The sequence below is a fragment of the Anolis sagrei genome, chromosome 5 (assembly GCF_037176765.1).
Source record: "Anolis sagrei isolate rAnoSag1 chromosome 5, rAnoSag1.mat, whole genome shotgun sequence".
Lineage (NCBI taxonomy): Eukaryota > Metazoa > Chordata > Lepidosauria > Squamata > Dactyloidae > Anolis > Anolis sagrei.
In genome coordinates, this window is record NC_090025.1 from 51,811,529 (window position 1) to 51,832,930 (window position 21,402).

Sequence of the window (21,402 nt, forward strand, 5' to 3'; positions counted from 1 at the left end):
ATTTTAATCAGTTGTGATGGATTCAGGTTACTGTACATTGACCTTTTCCAAATGAGATTTTGTTATGTTACAACAAATATTCCGTAAATACAAACAGACTTACATTTGGAGGGCAATATATACTTTAGTTTGTAGTTAGTAGTAAACTGTTTTCCTATTTGCTTTAAGATAGCAACATAAGCAATAATACCTATAATTGAGGTTATTGCAAAAATTCTGATGTCTAGTTGTGTATGTTACTAACAGAACGCATGGATTATTTGAAGTGGTACATACCCACAAAATTGACAGGAATACAAACCAGCAAAGTAACTATGGATGCTTATTTTCTTGAATATTGATTAATCACTGGAAATAATCCCTACAAAAGTGTGCATGGTCACAATCATGTTGTGTGTGTGTGTGTGTGTGTATGCGTGTGTATGTGTGTGTGTGTGTGTGTGTGTGTGTGTGTGTGTGTGTGTGTATATATATATATATATATATATATATATATATATATATCCATGCCCTGGTTAGGTGCATTTGCCTCAGATTCAAAAGAGGGAAGCCTATATATCATATTTTATTAAGAAAGCCTCAGCAAATATGTAGTACTACATGCTCTGTCATCCACACCCAGCATAACGAATACCCATGGTTATTAGGCTTGTGCACAAATTTGGAGTGGTCAGTTCCCTTCGGCCAATCCGGCTTCTTTGGCTTGGTTGGCTGGCCGTAATGACCACGTGACAGCCGATCATGGCTCCTCCTCCCCTATTCGGCATCACACTGTGTGATGCCGAAGAGGCTGATGCATGCTGCTCGAATGAGCCCTGCCTGTTGTGCCAATCGGAATAGAAAAATGCCATGACGTGTCATACACAAGTTGTGTCTGCTTCCTTAACCCCATTGCTGAAACCCAGGCTACCTTGAAGGGAAAAAAGGAAAGGGTCCCAGAAACGAAAAGGGGAGCCTTGCAAGTTCCCCACTGCTGCCAATAGGCCGGATCTAGCCATATTTTTCAGCTGCAGACTGAAAAGAGCTACTCGGCTACTCATCTGTTTTCGGGAGGCACGCGAAAACAGATATAGGGCTCTATCAGAATCCAGCCAGGAGAAATGGATCAAGGTTCAGCTGAAATGCACAAGCCTAATGCTTCCTGTGATGGTGGATGGAAAGCAACATATTGAGGAAAGGTATTGTAGATCCTATATAGCAAATAGTTGCTCTACTAAGTCTCTTGCTATGTTGAAACATAGTAAAATGTTTTAATGTAACAAGCATTATGGTTTATCCCAAGAGTTCTTGGTTCACTTACTTATATTTATTACTAGTTAGAAACGAACTGTTTCAATTTTATACCACAACTCCATTTTTATAATGTCAAGCCACAACCTTTACAAGGCCTTATTTGTAGCAGACTGTTTCAGTATCAGATTAATTTACATGCTGTAAGTCTAATCATTGGGTGTTTATCTATTAAAAATCATGTACATAACACCGTAAACAATGAAGAGAGGTGAACTATTTGTGCACGAAAGCTGGCATTATTAATCTTGGGAAAACACAACAGAATGTGATTAAAAACCATAAACCTGTGAAATAGAGAAAACAGACAAGAGGAAGAAAGAAGAAAGGTTAAAAGCATTTTATATTCTTATATTCAGATAAGTAAGAGACAGGCCAAGTTGTTTAATTGTACACAAATAAAAATGATTGCCCTTTTAAAAAGTGAGTAATATTTATATACTCCAGAGAAAATAATAAACGCTTTCTCTAGCTGGTATTAATCATTTAGATCAATGGTTCCTAACCTGTGGTCTGTGGACCACCAGAGGTCCACAAAAACTAAAATATGGTCTGTGGCCTCACCGTTACTACACTGTTGCAACGAGAGTGATTGGTCTCATGATAGTGCCGAGGCATATTAAATATTTTTTTTGTGGGTGAGCAGGTGGTGACTACTGGATGGTATATGTTCTGTATCAGAAACTAGAGCTGATGTGGTCTATACAATGCAATTTTCTGAATCAGCACCCCAAATAACCAAACTGAATCTAAAGTTGACCAAAAGTTGATTTGCGACCCTTTTGGTACTAATGTTGGAGAGTAGTTCCTGGTCAAAGTGGTCCCTAGTCAATTAGTCTCGGGTCAAAAAAAGGTTGGGAACCACTGATCTAGATGAAGAAACATACTACCTACACAGGTGTGTAGGTAGTATGTTTCTACACAGGTGTGCTGTAAGTGGGAAGACATTAAATCAGCAAATGATTTTCTGAATTCCAAAAAATTATGCAATTAAATGGGACCATAGAATTGTATTTTATATCAGTGGGAGTATTTCAATAATGGAGTCCCCGGCAGCTCAGTGGGTTAAAGCCATTGTGCTGGCAGGACTGATGACTTGAAGCTTGGGGTTGCTGACCTAAAGGTTGCTGGTTCGAATCCAAACCAGGAAGAACATGGATGTGCTCCCTCTATCAGCTCCAGCTCCATGTGGGGACATGAGAGAAGCCTCACAAGAATGGTAAAAGCATCAAAAAACATCAGGATACTCCCTGGGCAGTGTCCTTGCAAATATCCAATTCTCTCACACCAGAAGTGACCTGCAGTTTCTCAAGTCACTCCTGACATGAAAAAAGTTAAATAATACAAGACAAGCAAACCTGCTGCCTGTTTGTTTGCTGAGAATTTTGTAGCCTAATGAAATGCTAACCATGTTTATCTAAAAATCAAATTCCACTTATTTCAATGGAACTTCATCCCATGAAGGCCTCCTTAGGACTGCAGCCCTTAAGAGCAAACCTGAGGTGGACAATGATCATATATAGCTACCAGCAGATAACACCTGCAGAGTTTTCAGCAGGTATCTAGAAGTTGGAATCATACACATAGAGAGAGCCTCTCTATCCCATCTAAAGCACCACTAACCTGTATATCTGTGAATTCAGATTGCTTTGCCTGCTTCTGTAACTTCTTTTCTCTATAGTGAACAGGAAGCCTTGCAAATCTATTACCTATGTTGTTTCTACAGAGTTGGAATTTAAGATATATCTATGTAAGTCAAACATGACAAATTATGTGTAACATATTTGCAATTGATCTGGAGCAGATGCCCAGGAATATACTTAAGAAACTAACAGAAACATGATTCTTTTGGGATTTTGTTTTGAGGACTCTGGGACAGTACGAAAGCACATTTCTTCAGTTTTAAAAATCTATGTGGTGGTAATATCTTTATTGGGCCAACAAAAACACCCCAAAATACTTCGGAAAGATTTTGAAACCAATATTTTCTCGTCAGACAAAAGACATTTTTTTAAAATAACCAAAACATTGCAGACAAAGGGTGGAAAAATAAAGAAATGGCCCAAAATCACTTGGCTATCCTCAGATGGGATAACAGAAATGGACATGGCCTGTAAAATAAAGTCCCCATGGTCCTCGGCCAACTTGGATCACAAAAAGCCAAAAGGATGAGAGGGGGAATGGGGGAAGTAAATTTCCAATTCTATCCCTGCTTTCTTCTTTTCAGGAAATCCAATAGAACAGATCTGTAGAGGAGAATGGCCTTGCAAAAGAAATTAAGCATCAGACCCTAACCTCCAATTTACCCTGTCTTCCTTAATAAAGTCTTTGTGACCTTTAACTACTTGCAATATTCCAGATGATACAGTTCTGTCTGCGGTGTAGAAATACAAATTATGTTCAACAACTCACCTTTTTTGCTATTCTCGGGTACCGTTACTTCGTACTGGGCATGACTGAATGCAATCATCTCTCTTTGTCCTTCAGAATGAACAGACAAAAGTGTGGTAGCTGTTCTTGCTGGGACACCTTGATCTGAAGCTGTGATTAAGAAGTGGGTAATAAAACCTTCACGAGGTACACGTTTTTGCAGAGAGATATCTCCTGTTTTTGGATCCAGCTCAAACATAGCTTCCGGTGTCGCAAACATAAAAATTATAGCCCCGTTTAATCCAAGGTCTATATCGCTGGCTCTCACAGTTACTATCGTATGATTTATGGGTGTTTGAGTGGAAATGTATAATTTGATAGGATTTTGTAGGAAAAAAGGGCTGTTGTCATTGACATCATCAATATGCACAACAACATTAACACTTGTGCTCCTTGGTCCCAGGATACTAGAGTCTGTTGCGACAGCCTTAAGTATGTATTGAGCTTTTCTTTCTCGGTCCAGTGGTTTAGTAGTAATGATGGCTCCAGTAACTCTGTCAATAGCAAATGAACCAAAGGTGCCATCAAGAAGAGAGTAAGTGACTTCTCCATTTGGACCCTCATCTGCATCCATTGCCAGCAATTCAAGAATGGTTGACCCTTCCCCAATATCTTCGCTGACACTTATATGATAATGGTCCTTCAAAAACAAGGGGCTGTTGTCATTTTCATCCAGGACTGTGATCTGAAGTTGGGTGACAGAGCTCCTTGGGGGAATGCCCAGGTCAATGCATTCAATAATCAAGGTGAAATTGCTGTCATTCTCTCTGTCTAAACTGGAAGTGGTAAAGATATCTCCTGATGTCTCATGCACTGCAAAGTAGCCTCTAATATTTCCACCTTCAAAAGAGAAAAAAAAACATTTTAAAAAACGCACATACAAATTCCCAGTCTGAGCACTCTCATTGTGCATTTCAGCTGAACCTTGATCCATTTCTCCTGGCTGGATTCTGATAGATCCCTATATCTGTTTTCGTGTGCCTCCTGAAAACAGCTGGGTAGCTGTATTCAGTCTGCAGCTGAAAAATATGGCTAGATCTGGCCTTTTTTTCTCTTCAAGGTAGCCTGGGTTTCAGCAATGAGGTTAAGGAAGCAGACACAGCTTGTGTATGACCTTAACCTCTGTGATGGTTCATAGGGGGAGATGCCCCTCTTCTGGCTTTTTCTTGCCTGGGAGAGAAAAACTTCTCTCTTTCTCTCTCTCTCTCTCTCTCTCTCACACACACACACACACACACACACATGCACGCAAGCAGGCAGGCAGGCAGGCAGGCAGAAGTTACAAATGTTACAGAACAACCTAACACAACTCAATTACACAGGTGCCTAATGTACTCTTAGTGGAGTTGAATTTTAGTTCTCAGGTGGATGTTTTCCTTCTACTCACCTTGACTCAGTCATGTAGAACAACAACAACAACAACAACAACAACAACAACAACAACAACTTTATTTCTATCCTATCCTATCTCCCAAAAGGGATTCAGGGCAGTTTACAACAAAAATTGGCAAACATTCAATGCCAAGAAAAACATAACAAAACACATAAAATCATGGTCAAATAAACAACATCACTGATGCAGAAGAATCTACTGTCTCCAAAATTGTAATGGCCAACAGCAAATGAGTCTTTTTTTTGCCCCTCTCCTATATACGTTCATTTTCAAGTTTAATATTTACAACATTAAATATAAGAAGGACATAAACACAGAAAATCCTGGAGCAATTTGTCTGTGAACAAAGACTACTCCACTGGTTCAAAATGCTAGGTGATCTGGCTGAATATTGGTTCTTGGGAGTCTCACAGAGGTCTTCATATCAACTATTATATGGCCTAATAAATGAAGAAATTAGGAACTGGAACCTTCTCAAAGCAAAGTCATACGTGCTATCAGTGAGCTATCAGCATGTTCACAATTCAAAAAAATTATAATAACTAAGATTAAAGTAAGCTGAGATACTAAGAGCTCAATTAGTCTGCAACTGAAGATTTGAAATTAGCTGCACTTTTGGTTGCAGTCATAGAATCATAGAGTTGGAAGAGACCTCATGGGCCATCCAGTCCAACCCCCTGCCAAGAAGCAGGAAAATTGCATTCAGTCCTTGAGGAGTGGTAGGTAACAGGAAATCTATAATTCTGAATATGAAATCCTATTAAACAAAAGGTATTAGCTGGCCCTGGTTGTTTCCTGCCTAGAAAGAAACAGATTTTAGAGGGTTTTTTTTTAAAAAAAATACTAATAGTCGGATTTTGTTCATTTTCATGGTTTCCTCCTTTCTGTTGAATTTGTCCACATGCTTGTGGATTTCAATACCTTCTCTGTGTAGTCTGACATGGTGGTTGTTAGAGTGGTCCAGCATTTCTGTGGTATCAAATAATATGCTGTGCCCAGGTTGGTTCATCAAGTGCTCTGCTATGGCCTCCCAACAAAGGATTCCCCCAGGCAGGAAGGAGCCAGGCTTTGAAGCTGAAAGGCCATTCAATGCTAATCAAGGTGGCCAATTGTAACATTCACACTTGCCTCCAACAAAGAGTTCTTTCTCTCACCCTGACATTCCAGAGATTAAAAAAAATTCAATTTGCCTAGTTTCCAACAGACTTCACAACCTCTGAGGATGCCTGCCTCAGATGTTGATGAAATGTCAGGAGATAATGCTTCTGGAACATGGCCATACAGCCTGGAACACTCACAGCAACCCAGTGATTCTGGCCATGAAAGCCTCTGACAACACAGAAAATTCTAAGTTTCATTTTAACTGACACAAAACTTTTCATCTTACCAATAATTCGGTATTGCACAGTTCCATTATTAGAAGCATCTTTATCCACAGCCAGCATTGTGACAACAGTTGAAGGCTTTTGGTTTTCCATAATTTGGATGTCATAGTTTGCAAGGATAAACTTGGGTGTATGGTCATTTTCATCCAGTACTCTAAAGACGACAGATGTGATACTGGATAAAATGGGAGTTCCACTGTCTTGGACCAGCACTGAACAGGAAGGCACATATGAGAGCTAATTTATTACAGCAAGGATAGTGATACTACCAATCAATAATATGAGAAAATTAAACTCTACATTCTATTCATTCTAAGACAAAAGGCAACATTTATGTTTCCAAACAATATGTGCTTACTTTTATTAATTTTGTTGATGCCAAATATATGTGACTGACCATTTATTCCATGCAGATATCATTAAACATTTACTTCAAAAGCAACATGCTCTCACTTGATATATGCAATATTAATCTCAAGTCAACAGATACCTATGTAGTATCAAATGCTTTATGAAACGCCTCAACAGTTTTACCTTTAATAGTAAATAACTCTTGAGTCTCCCTGTCAAAAGCAATGGCTGCTGTAATCTCCCCAGTCTTTGAATTTATTTGAAAATTCTCATATCCAGGTCCAGGCAAAATTTCATATTGAAGCAGGGAGTTGATTCCTTAAATACAAAAGAAAACTCAATAAATTGTAAGCATATTAATAACAACATTAATAGCCTTGGTGCTTGTAATGGGGTCTCAGTAGCACAGCAGGTTAAACCACCAGCTGCAGAAAAACTTGCAGACTGGAAGGTTGGCAGTTCAAAGCCATGGGTTGGGGTGTGCTCCCACTGTTAACCTTAGCTTCTGTCAACCTAGCAGTTCAAAAACAAAAATGTGATTAGATCAATAGGTAACCCTTTGATGGGGAGGTAAAAGGCACCCATGCAGACATAACAACAATATGTCAGACAACAGGCTCCTTGGCATGGAAAATGGAACAAGAGCATCTCCCCATGGCCGGAGTTGAGCACAGCCTCCAAATGCTGGAGATGAAAAAGGGGAAGCCTTTACCTCTTTATGTACTGTATGTCTTTGTTGTTAACTGTATAATGGCATTGAATGTTTGCCATATGTGTGTAGTCTGTAATCCGTTCTGAGTCCTCTCTGAGAGATAGAGCAGAATATAAGTAATTTTATATTATTGTTTTCTAGATGGATATCTAATTTTCAGTACAAGGGTGACCAAGAATGAATTTTGATTGCTTTTGGAAATTATTTATTTTCTTTTAGATATTTATCAAATGAATTAATTATAAGACAATTCATGAATAAACAAATCAGAAACAGTTACTCTATTATAGCAGCAGAGCACTAGGAGCCTCTGGTGGTGCAATGGGCTAAACCCTTGTGCCAGCACGACTGAAGACTGCTAGGTCGGAGGTTGGAATCCGGGAAGAGCATGGATGAGCTTCCTCTGTCAGCTTCACCTCCCCATGTGGGAACACAAGAGAAGCCTCCCACAAGGATGGTAAAACATCAAAACATCTGGGCATCCCCTGGGCAACATCCTTGCAGATGGCCAATTCTGTCACACACACACAAAGCAGCAGAGCACTGTTCTCTTCACCATTGATCAAGCAGGGAAATTTACCTACTTGAAGAATTCTGTTTCCTGCTGTATTCCTACCCATTTTGGACATTTGAGGGTGTTCCAAACGCATGTTCATTTGAATCTGCCAAAATAATCCCATTGGACAACTAATTCCAGTACAATATTTGCATGTGCTTGCTATTGTGAACAATTCAAAAATGAGTCTTCTGGGAAAAGAGTAATGCTGGCCATGAAGGTTGCTGTTTGACAGAAGATCCCAGTCAAAGCCTTCGATTTTGCCAAGATTGGCTCCAAATTAGAACTTCCAATTGGTGTTTTGATTTGTTTTGTTGCAAATGAAACTTCATGCACCAGCTAGTCATTTTGCATTTTGATGCAGATGTAAATTCCATGAAAGTTATCGGGGAACTAGCAAAGAGAACCTCTGCTTCGACTTGTTTGTACATTTGTTGTTCTGCTTAGTAAATGTTTCATCTCAGCTGACAGTCTTTTCAGTTTCTACATTTAGCATTTTGAAAGCCCAATAAAACACACAGTAACACTTCACTCTGTTACTTTTTATATTTGAAAAGTTCACATACTATCTAGTTCACAATCCTTCTCAGCTTTTCAGAGGTGGGAAAAACGCTGGGATTACAGTGCCCCACTCTGGCCAGATGAAATTAATACATGATTTACATTATTACCATCAGTTTTCAATGTACATCAGTAGCTCAGTACAGGTATCCCCAAACAGTGAGAACATCATTACCACAAATCCAGTGTGACTCAACTATCCATATCTAATCTTGAGGAGAAAGACATGACTACTTTCCTGATCTTATCCCTCTATGGAGGGACATTTCTCTCTAAATAATATGGGTCTGAGTTGTTGTGAGTTTTTCAGGAAGTATGACCATGTTCCATTAGCATTCTCTCCTGATGTTTCGCCTACATCTGTGGCAAGCATCCTCAGAAGCTTGTTCAGAGGTATGTTGGAAATGAGGCAAGTGGAGTGTATATTTTTCTGTGGAATGTCCAGGGTGGGAGAAACTGTCAGTTTGAAGCAAGGGTCTGGAGGACAAGCTGTATGAGGAGCGGCTTAAAGAGCTGGGCATGTTTGGTCTGAAGAAAAGAAGGCTGAGAGGAGACATGATACCCATGTATAAATATATGAGGGAAGTCATAGGAGGGAGCAGGCTTGTTTTCTGTTGCCCTGGGTACTAGGATATGGAACAATGGCTTCAAATTACAGGAAAGGAGATTCTAGCTGAACATTAGGAAGAACTTCCTAACTGTGAGAGCTGTTCACCAGTGGAGCCTTGCCCCCAAGTATGGTGGGAACTCCTTATTTAGAGGCTTTTAAACAGAGGCTGGATGGCCATCTGTCCGGGGTACTTTGAATGTGATTTCCCTGATTTTTGGCAGGGGGCTGGACTGGATGGTACATGAACTCTCCTCCAACTCTATGATTCTATGAATGCTGCAATTAGCAAACTTGGTTAGCATTGAGTAGCCTTGCAGTTGCAAAGTCAATCAGGGAGGGTATTTGTTGGCTGTTGTTGTCGGGAGGCATAATTTGTTTGGGAGGTGTTAACTGGCACTTGATTATTTGTTGTCTGGTATTCTGGAATACCCGTTTCTGAGTTCTTTATTTATTGTCTTGCTTCTGGTGTTTTTTAATACTGGTAACCAGGTTTTGTTCATTTTCATGGTTGCCTCCTTTCTGTTGAAATTGTCCATTGTGATCCCTATGTAGACATGTCCACAACTGCAGACTCCTGCTGTAGTTAGAGGCTCCCTCTTATCCTTTGCTAAAAGTAACATTTGTTGATCTCTGATTGACAATAATGTTTTTTACTGGGATCCTTGTGGTGGTAACAGTTCCTTTGGTAGGATGGATACTTCATCACCTGAGAGTTGCTGATCAGTCAGATTGATGATGGACCACAATGAATCCAGTTCTGGTTTCAGCTGTTGCTTTTGGCATTTGTAGAATTTTTGTTTCTGTCTTTTAGTGTGGTGACCCATGTCTTTCTCCATTTTTCTGTAGGTGAAGTTGTCTACTTTATCCCAATCTTGGGTATTCATCTTTTGGCTGGTGTTGATATGAAGGTATAACAGTTCCTTGTCTATAAGAAAAGAACTAGGCACTTTCACTCTAGATCTGATATGCAGTAGAAACTCCACATATGAATGTCCCAATATAAGTATGTTTTAACTTAAAAATCCTCACGTGGCCTAGAGTGACTTTTGATATCCAAACACTGCTCTGACCCACCAACAGTACAAAAAGGGCATCTTTGCCCCCTAAACCAGTTCTAACAGGAGGGCAGAAAGAAACAAAACTTGGACCAGATTCCTAGCCGAAGTAGCTATTCGTTTTCTTCCTGCAAGGCAGGAACTCCAGCTCCATGTTATTGCTTCCCCTGACCATTCTGGGAGGAGTCCAATCTGGAGATCTGACTCCAGAAATTGCAGTCCATCTTGGTGCAGCAAAGCCACAGCCTAATGTGAGAATACAGGGCTTCCAGCAGAATGGAAAAGTTATTGTACCTCATGACTCAATGCCTCAGCCTGTGTGCCTTTGCCTGCTTGCCATGTGCTCTTCTCCATTTTGGGAGATTGCTGTCCACTGAGGAATTTTGGGTTAGTTCACTTTGTATGCTTTTTATTCCTGGTACTGTATGTTTCACTTCAAGAAGAGAGAGAGGGAGAGGACAAGCAAGACAGGAAGGGAGGCTGGAATTACAGAATGAAGAAAATGATGCTGTTTTGCCTTGCTGTTACACTAGCCAACACACATTTTGTTGCTTCAAATGTACTTCCTTGCCATAACTTAGTGTTTCTACCATTTAAAATTTGATCTTTCTTTTTTTATTGTTCCTTGTGAATCTGTTTTTATACATTATTTGTTATTTATATAGTACATTTTCTTATTTAAACACACATAACAAAAATGGGGTGGTTTTTGAGGGGCTGGAATGGATTAATAGTATTTCAATGCATTTCAGTGGGAAAATTGAGATGAGAATGTTCTGACTTAAGAACAGGGTCATGGAACAAATTAAATTCTTAAGTCAAGATAACACTGTGAAACTGCCTCTTTCAACATGAATTTACATTAGAGAAATTAAGATGTGATAATATGAGCAAGGCAAACCACTGGAAAACATTGACAAGGGTACCTTTTAAAAATCTTATAGCATTCTTATTTGAGTCAAAAAAAATCATTGTTGATCTTCAGAACCTGAAGTTATATAAATAAAAAAGGGAAGCAAGTTTGCTGACTTTGTAAAGTTGAAGGTGACATTTGAAGGTTACCTGAATCTTTATCTGTGGCTTCAACTTTAATAATAACTCCTCCTGGATCTGTATTTTCACAGATAGATGCTTCATATACAGCTTTTGTAAACACTGGTGGCTCATCATTTACATCAAGGACAATTACTGTCACACTCTGAGTTGCAGATAGTGCTGGAGTACCATCATCAATAGCAACAACTGTCAAATTGTAATATTCTTGGTATTCACGATTCAAAGCAAAGATGGTCACTAGCAATCCTGTTGAAAGAGGAGAAACGAGCATTAATTATTTAAGCAGTGCATTACTATCATGAACTTCAAAGATGTCACATGGAATCTATGGTTTGCTCTGGCCATAGCTTAGAACTAAAAGCATGGTTTTAGATCCCAAATCACAGGTAAAAACATAATAATAATAATAATAATAATAATAATAATAATAATAATGTCTGCTTATCCAACCTTGCTTATCCAACATTCTGTATTATCCAACGCAGTCTGCCTCCCGCCCGGATCCACAGCTGTTTCAATACATTGTGATGTTTTGGTGCTAAATTTGTAAATACAGTAATAACTATCTAACGTTATTGTGTACTGTACTGCTTTTTTCTGTTGATTTGTTGGAAAACAAGATGTTTTGGTGCTTAATTAGTTAAAATCATAACTTTTCCTTAACCCCTCCTTATTACTCAACATTTTTGCTTATCCAACGTTCTGCCAGTCCATTTATGTTGGATAAGCAAGGCTCTACTGTAATTTATTTACATACCATCCTATTTCCCCAAAGGGACTGAAGGCAGTGAACAACAAAGTCAGCAAACATTTAATGCTGTACAAAGGAGAAACACATAAAAAGTAACCATCCGACCCAATACTTTTGCAGATCCACATTTAAACCAAAATAAGACTCATTATGTAACATTTACAATTCCATAGTAATCAATCAAATATGCAGTTTTCTATGCAAAGATTACACTTTGCAAGAACCGAAATAACATAGTGATTTAAGTGTTGGGATGACAAGGGTTGCATGACAAGAGACCAGGGTTAATCCCTTGCTCAGTCATAGGGTCCTTCCACACAGCTCTATATCTCAGAATATCAAGGCAGAAAATTCCACATAATCTGAGTGTGGATTCAGATAACCCAGTTCAAAGCAGATACTGTGGGATTTTCTGCCTTGATATTCTGGGATATAGGGCTCTGTGGTAGGGCCCATGCAAGCATATTAGACAACCTTGGTTGAGTCCAGCATTCTCAGCCCCAGGGTCACTTTAGAATCTCCATAAGTAGAAAATATTGTTAAGTACACAATAACAAAACGCTTCAAAAGCAAAATCTCTTCTGGCATACTATTTTTAACTATAATCTTCACTGGATTCTTATGGGCCATCTTTTTGTCCTTGCATATATCAGTCAACATTTGAGGCCTTAGTTTAAATTTATTAGCCAACAGGTGCAAGACTGGTGGCTATTTGGAGGAGGACCTTTTTGGTTGTGACACCATCTTTCCAAATGTGAATGTGACATCTGGAAACTGAGTTTCAAACCATAGGTTTTGGCTGGTTGGACAGTTCCCATCTAATAGTTACCAGTAGTAACTTGTATTCATGCAGATACTGAGTATGTCAGCCCATTCCTGTATTCTTTGATGCTTTGTCACTGGAGCTGAGATACTCATTAATTAAAATATACATCTAGACTTACATTGTACTGAAATTGCAGCATTCTATTGTCTTCTGCTGCACTCTTGCTTCACTTGCAATATTAACCAGCTGTTTTCAGAGTTCAATCAAAAGGTGAAAAATAACTAAAATTCCAATTTGACAATTTTACCTTTTTAGTATACCATATATATAAAAAACTTTACCTGTGTTTTTATCTATAGCAAATCCCTGGCCTTTACTGTTGGCTAGAAGATGGTATGTGACCTGCCCATTCCTTCCTTGGTCTGGATCCTGGGCAATTATGTGATGCACAAATGAGCCCACTTCTGCATCCTCTCTAATGTAAGAAACAGGAGATGAAACAAAACGAGGACTGTTGTCGTTGACATCTAAAATGACAATTTTTGCTGTCAGGGAACTCTGCCTGCGATCAGTCAAATTTACAGCCTGATCTACTGCAAATACTGTCAAGACAATAGACTGTGTGATCTCTCGGTCAAGGGGAACTGCTGTAATTAAGCTACCATAAGAAGGATGGATGAGAAATGGATTTTCAGTGAAGTCTTCCATGTGCATAGAATACTGAAGTTTACTGTTTAAAAAACTGCCATCTTCATCTCTTGCATGAAAGGTATACACCAAAGTACCAACGGGCACATTTTCTTCTATCCCAATTACAACAAAGTCATTCTGGAAGGAGGGTGAGTGGTCATTTTGATCTTCAACATCAATACTGAGAAAAACAGTATTATTCTGTGGAGGTCTGTGCGGATAATCATTGACAACAACTCTAAAGAAGTAGTGAGATTGTGTTTCATAATCAAGTTCTTTGGATAGAAATAGATCCCCGGTAGTACTGTCAATTTCAAATGGAATACTGTAATCTTCTTCAAAGATGGTGAAATGTTGTTTTTTGCTGGAATACGGATTCTGACCAGGCAGTCTCAGAGAGCTTAGCATTTGAGCAGGTCTTAAATTTTCAGGTACAACAAAATGTCTGATGTTTGGGGTGAAAGGTCTTCTTCCTTTAGGAAGTGGGATTACCTGAAATTTAAGAACAACATTTTGAATATAGATAGATGGATAGACGGACAGACAGATATTTGCAGTTTTGTAATCTATTTTACTTTTTCCGGATGATATCAGGGAGCGAATCAACAGCTGGTGAGTGGAGGTGGGACTCTTCTTAGTCAAGGAAGTGTTGTTTTCAAACCTCTTTTAACTTTGAATCAAACTCTACATTTTCAATCTGCGGCCAACTGCTTAAACTGAATGAGTTAAGTTTAAGTAGTCAACCATGATATTGAAATATAGGATTCAATACTATCTGTAAGTATCCACAAAAGATCTCGAAAAGTATCCCCGTGGATAAGGGAGTCTTACTGCATGAAATGTTGTTCACTAGTGAATGATGGAACAAACCAATAGTTGGGATGCCAAGTAAATGTGTTGAGATCAGCAATCAGAGGAGAATCCAAACTTCCCCTCAAAAAATCTTATTGGGCCAGCAAGATCAGCAAAAGGATTACCATATATACTCAAGTATAAGCCTCAGTTTTTCAGCCCTTTTTTTAGGTGGAGAAAGCTCTCCTCAGCTTACACTGGAGTCAAAGTTATTTATTATTTTACTGGGTTATTATTATATTCATCATTATTATTACATTTATTATTTTATGCTATTTATTATTATTATTATTATTAAATTTACATTACTGTATTCTATTATTATTACATTTATTATTTTACTCTCTATTATTATTATTACATTTATTATTTTACTCTTTATTATTGTTATTACATTTATTATTTTATTCTCTTTATTACTATTATTACTACATTTATTATATTACTCTATTATTATTGGAAGGATACATAAGCGCATTTACATTGAAGAAGACTACAATAATGGTGTAAACAGTTGGACAGTCTTATCTTAAATTATAATTTTATGTAAATACTCAAAAACATTTAATCTACTAATACCTCAATTAATGTAATTTTATTGGTATCTATTTTTATTTTGAAATTTACTAGTAGCTGCTGCACTTCCCATCCTAGGCTTATACTCAAGTCAGTACGTTTTCCTAGTTTTTTGTGCTAAAATTGGGTGCCTCAGTTTATATTTGGGTCAGCTTATACTCAAGTATATGTGGGCAACTTGATAAAAGTACACACAGATGCAGGGCTTGATTCAGACAGTCCCATTTAAATGAGGACTAAGTCATGATTAAGTCTTTACATTGATTTCAGAAGGACTTACATATGATTGACATAGTTTGAATTACAGTAATTTTTCTGGAGGCTTCAGATATGTTTACAGTTTATAATTGAAAATTGTCAGCTATCACTTGGTGCTGCTGTTGTTTAAGTCTGCTACTTTTAAGTCTGTCATTCCCTTATGTAACGTCGGATAAAAACATTTTCTGTTTCCACAAAAAAATATTCTGCATGGGGGTCCTTCATGTATCTTGGTACTGCCATTTGCTCAAGATACCTTACCTCAAGAAAGCAATGCCTGTTTAAATCAATACCTCAACACTGATGGCTGTCTGTCCTTGAAGTGGAGGGATTCCCTGATCAACAGCAGTGACAACCATTTTGTAGTTTGAACGCCAACTGTACAAGAGAGCTTCGGTGGTTCTTAACTCACCACTGCTGCTGTCAATCTTAAAGTGACCCAAGCTTTCCCCTAAAAGACAGGCATCATGGTTAACATAACTGTGTATTAGGAAAGGACTATGCAAACAAGAACATCTCTCTCTTGTAGTAACTCCCAATTTACCTCCTGCTCTCTTGCCCCATTTTCCCCATACTATATACTTTGCAGTGCAGAAACTTTCTCCAATAACAAGGCAGGAAAAATATATCACATTTCTAAAAGAGACCTGCATTCCCATCATGATATTTGGTCTCTCATCTTCAGCTTGAACGAATTCCCTTTAAAGGGATGTCAATTTTTCAAGCCAAGGCTCCCAACCTGTGGTTCATGGACCACCAGTAGTCCCCAAGAATGAAAATATGGTTCGTGTCCTCAGCATTACTACACCGTTGCCTCGAAACCATGCAGCAACAAGAGCGACTGGTCACGCGAAACCATCTTATATCCTCCTAGGGATGTCGGGAGGGGAGATACTGACTACCCACGAAAGATTACTATTAATACATCAGCTCTAGATTATTAAATATGGATTATTAAATATGGATTATTAAATATGGTTAAATATGGTTAAATAAATATAACCAGCAAGCAGATGGTGACTACTGCATGGCATATGTTCTGTATCAAAAACTAGAGCAGATGTGGTCTATCCAATGCAATTTTCTGAATCAGCACCCCAAATAACCAAATCGAATCTAAGGGTTGAATGAAAAGTAATGCCTCCACCTTTGTAACTCCTCAACAGATGGCAGTACTGGTATGCGGCAGGTACTGGCTTGTTCAGTAGACTCTCCTCTACAGTTCCATTTTGGCAGAAAGCCTTAGCATTGAACGGTTGTGTTGTTAAAATACAAAGTATGGAACCCTGCACAGACGGTCAGTCAATGCAACTTAAGCAATGTGCAGTCAATGAATTCTGGTACTAAGTTTGGTACTAATGTTGGAGAGTGGTCCCTGGTCAAAGTGGTCCCTGATCAGGTGGCCCCTGGTCTAAAAAAGGTTGGGAACCACGGCTTTAACCAAAGTAACCAACCATATGACATCTATGGGGAACAGCCAATTTTACAAATAGTAATTCACCACAATGTCATCTCGAATGACTGGAAATTGAAAGGAGTCTTCTTTCTGTAATGGACCTCTATATTGCAAAGGCCATCTCTGAGAACCATGGAATTCACTATTGAGTCTTAGCCCCATCTACATTCAAACTGCATTATATGGTCAGTATAGACTCATATAATGCAGCTAAACTACATTACATGAGTCTACACTTCCCATATAATGCAGTTTCAAACTGCATTAGATGGCAGTGTAGATGGCAGTTGAATGAAGTGATAGCGACAGACACAGCCAAGCTATATGTTTAAGCTATGGGCTGCAGGCTCATTTCCACCGAAGATATTTTGATATTCAACAAATAAGAAATTCTCACCTGCAGACAATGAGTATAGCACTCTCCCATTGTTTCCAAAATCAAGGTCTTTTGCAATTATGGTGCCAACAAGTGTTCCTGCTGGTTGCCCTTCCAAAATCTAATGACAAGGAGAACAATTAAAACTAGAATTTCCAAATTTCAAGGACAAACTAAACACAAACTTGTTGTGCTTCAGCCTCACAAAACCTGTCATTTAGTGATTTGTAGTAACTAAATTGGGCCCTTGGTGGCACAGTAGCTTAAACTGCTAAGCTGCTGAACTTGCTGACCCAAAGGTTGGCAGTTTGAATCTGGGGAGTGGGGTGAACTCCTGATATTAACCCCAGCTTCTGCCAACCTAGCAGTTCAAAAACATGCAACTGCGAGTAGATCAATAGGTAATGCTCCGGTGGGAAGGTAATGATACTCCATGTAGTCATGCCGGCCACATGACCTGGGAGGTGTCTACGAACAATGCTGGCTCTTCGGCTTGGAAATAGAGATGAGCACTACCCCTTAGAGTCAAACACGACTAGACTTAATGTCATGGGAAACCTTTACCTTTACTAGTAACTAAATTAGTACAAATCTCTAATAGTTTCTTAGAAATATCTTTCTATTTCTATATCTATTCATAGATCTATGCTTCTTATATTCTATTCCTAATTTTCCAGAAAACCTGGTACTGTGTAATATAGTGTTTAAAGTCACATTGGCTTCAAACTACAAGAAAGGAGATTCCATCTGAACATGAGGAAGAACTTCCTGACTGTGAGAGCCGTTCAGCAGTGGAACTCTCTGCCCTGGAGTGTGGTGGAGCTTTGGAAGCTTTTAAACAGAGGCTGGATGGCCATCTGTCAGGGGTGCTTTGAATGCAATATTCCTGCTTCTTGACAGGTGGTTGGACTGGATGGCCCATGAGGTCTCTTTCAACTCTATGATTCTATGATTGTACACTCCAGATTATTTTCCATAGACGTGTCAACAGGAGAGCAGAAAGTTGTAAAACTATATAAAAATAAAGTCTTTTTATTCAGAAAAGGGCAAAAATATAAATAAAGTTACTAGAAAGCTGGTAGCAAATGCCACAATTTCATAACTGAAGGCAAGATCAATTTAATTTTAGTTTGCAAGCAGATTTACCAACCATTGACATTGTCATAGCTCTAGCCTATGGAATTCTGCGGTTTATATTGTTGTGGTCTTAGCAATTTTTAACAGAGAATGGTAAATAATATGTCTCACCAAACTAGAAACCTCAGAATTCCATTACATTGAGCCATGGCAGTTAATGTGATGTCAAACCATTATAATTCACTGATTAATGCATTCTAAATATGTGTCAACTTGTGCCTTTTAATATGCTTGCCAGTTTAAACATATTGCCACAAGATGGTGCTCCAAACATATTTTTAAATTGTCGAAGGCTTTCATGGCTGGAATCACTAGGTTGTTGTAGGTTTTTCAGGCTGTGTGGCCATATTCTAGAAGCATTCTCTCCTGACGTTTTGCCTGCATCTATGGCAAGCATCCTCAGAGGTTTAAAATTTATTGTATGCTGCAGCAACTAGAAATGGAGAAGAGTGTGTTCACGCACAAGGCTTAACAGGGTTTTGCTTACATTGGGACAGAGTGTGAGTTTAACACCTATACTGGGTGGAACATGCATTTAAATGACTCCCTCTTCTACCCTATAGCTTGCAATAATATGCATGCATTTAATATAAACTTGGCAGAATGAACCCTTTTTAATAGAAAAAGAAAATATTTACAAGAGTTACAACAAACCTTGATATGCAGTGGAATCTGGGGAAAAGACGGGTGGTTGTCATTTAGGTCGGTCACTGTGATATAAGCATTTACTGTTGAATTACGTGGAGGGACTCCATGGTCAGTCACCAGAGCAATCAGATGATGGTGAGCTTCCTGCTCATGGTCTAATGCAACCCAGTTTATAATTTCACCTGGGATAACAAGGACAATTAACAGAATGGAGAATTACAGTCTGCACACAATCAGTTTTACAAGATTCATACCACATGCCAAAAAGCTATTTCTGTCACTTGATAGGTGTGCTGCATGGAGCCAAGTAAGAGAGTGTCATTCAGTACTTGTATACCCTGGGGCCATTATAACTTCACTATCCTCCAAGTGACTTGACTTCATACACAAAAAGCTAACTTTAAAGCCACATGGCTGCTCTAAAGAAACCAAAATAGATTTTCTATTCCCTGCCAGCAAAATAAAAGGTTGAAAAATATTTTAGTTGTTGGCCAGCTGGCTGAAACATCATATACTGTGGATGTTCTCCACACAGAGCCTGTTGGCAAATAGCAAGTAAGAGTTACTTTTCACGGACTTCATTGCAACACAACTGTGGTATATTTCTTTGAACTCCTCCTTATCTCTTTAGACTCATCTCTAAAGCCACTTTGCTTTAGTCATTTGCCAAATAGCAAATGGTCCAGGTTTTGTGGAGAGCAAATCTCAGATTCCACATCTGTATAGGACAAAGGTTCTCCTGCCAACTAGTTTCATTATTGTGGCTGATTTTCATTCTATATTCCTTTTGGATTGATTTTCAACATTTTATTGTATTGCGCTAAACTACCCCCCTTGGTTTACCTTGGGTGTATACACACACACACACACACACATATATTACAGTCATGCCAAACCCATGACCTAGGAGGTGTCTATGGACAACGCTGGCTCTTCGGCTTAGAAACTGAGATGAGCACAACCCCCCAGTTGGACTCAACTAGACTTAATGTCAAGGGGAAACCTTTACCTATATATATTACTAACCTATAGACACTTGTTGTGCCCCAAAAGTTAATTGGATATTCAATTTGCAATGGGACATAAGGCTACTGGGCATTGTCAGAAAACTGGCCTTAAAGCATATTCAAAACCACAAAGAGAAGAATTGAACAAACAGGAGGCACTCTAAGTTTGAATCAACCTCAGCTCTGTTGGCTGCCAGTGGAAAAACTGAAAGCTGACAAAAAAAGATCAGTTGCAGAAGGAAAGCTAAACAAGTCACGGAAAAGCACGGTGCTGATAAACCAAGAAAAAAGTACAATAAGAGTCCTGCAACTGCAGAACCCATATTCTCAGTTTCACTTTTCTGTTCCTGGAGAAAAATAGTGTTTCTAGGAATTTGCCAAGTCTTCTAGCTGATTCTATGGCATGCGTTCCCTAGAAGTTAACAAAGCATTGCACGGGAGTATCTAGAAAATTCATAGAGGAGAAATCTCTGTAGCACAATCTAGGTTGTCCAATGCAACTCTGTAGTACACTGGGAGTAGAAATCAAATAATTTAATGGTGTTCAGCCATATCCACACTTTCAGGTAACCACAGTCCAGTCAAAAATGTATTCCCTGCAAATATTGTATCCATAAGAAACAAGCAGGGATTAAGGCAGATAGTTTCTATGATAGTCAAAGGAGGATACAGAAGGAAGATGAACACATTTTAGAAGTAAGTGTAAACATCCAGGGATGAACATGGGGAAGATGATATAATCATCATCGTCATCTTAATTTGTATCCCATCTCTGTCCCTGAGAGAGGAGAGATGGTAAACATGCCAGATCTAATTAATAAATAAAGGACATAAAACCAACGAAAATAATATCCACAGCAAATTATAACCCAAAAAATAAATAATAACATCGTCTATCTACCATTTTTATTTCTTTAGGGAGGGAGTTCCAGAGGTGAGGGGCGATCATGGAGAAGGCCCTCTCTCTCATTCCCACCAGCCGCATTTGAGATGGGCATTGGACTGAGAGTAGAGCCTCCCCTGCTGATCGCAGTGCCCGAGTTGGTGCATACAATGATATGCAGACTCAACAACATTCCAGTAAACAATGATATGCGATTTGACAAATAGCCTGGACCTAAGCCATTTAGGGCTTTAAAGGTAATGATCAACCCTTTGTATCTAGCTCAAAAGCAGACCAGGAGTCAGTGGAGCTGCCACAACATGGGAGTGGTTCTCTCCCTGTGCGGCGCTCCTATTAGTGACCTGGCTGTACTAATTAAAGCTTCTGAACTATCTTCAAGGGCAGCCCCACATACAGAGTATTGCAGTAGTCCAAATGAGATGTGACTAAGGCATGGACTACCATGGTCAAGTCTGGCGTCTCAAGGTATGGATGCAGCTGGCGCACAAGTGTGAACTGTGCAAAGGCACTCCTGGCCACTGCCAACACCTGAGGCTCCAGGGTCAGCAATGAATCCAAGATATCAAATGCTTGTTCATAGCT

At 38.9% G+C, this 21,402-nt stretch overlaps 1 protein-coding gene across 1 annotated transcript in view; it reads right to left on the reverse strand.

The window, feature by feature from the left end:
* Positions 1-21,402, reverse strand: part of DCHS2 (dachsous cadherin-related 2) — a 145,383-nt gene that overhangs the window by 23,099 nt on the left and 100,882 nt on the right. Inside the window, exons 6-13 of the mRNA XM_060778812.2 lie at positions 18,916-19,091; positions 17,146-17,245; positions 15,586-15,743; positions 13,258-14,098; positions 11,406-11,645; positions 7,033-7,167; positions 6,501-6,710; positions 3,703-4,560 (exon numbers count right to left, since the gene is read on the reverse strand). Of these exons, the coding sequence (XP_060634795.2) occupies positions 3,703-4,560; positions 6,501-6,710; positions 7,033-7,167; positions 11,406-11,645; positions 13,258-14,098; positions 15,586-15,743; positions 17,146-17,245; positions 18,916-19,091 (2,718 nt within the window). The remainder of the gene's footprint in view (positions 1-3,702; positions 4,561-6,500; positions 6,711-7,032; positions 7,168-11,405; positions 11,646-13,257; positions 14,099-15,585; positions 15,744-17,145; positions 17,246-18,915; positions 19,092-21,402) is intronic.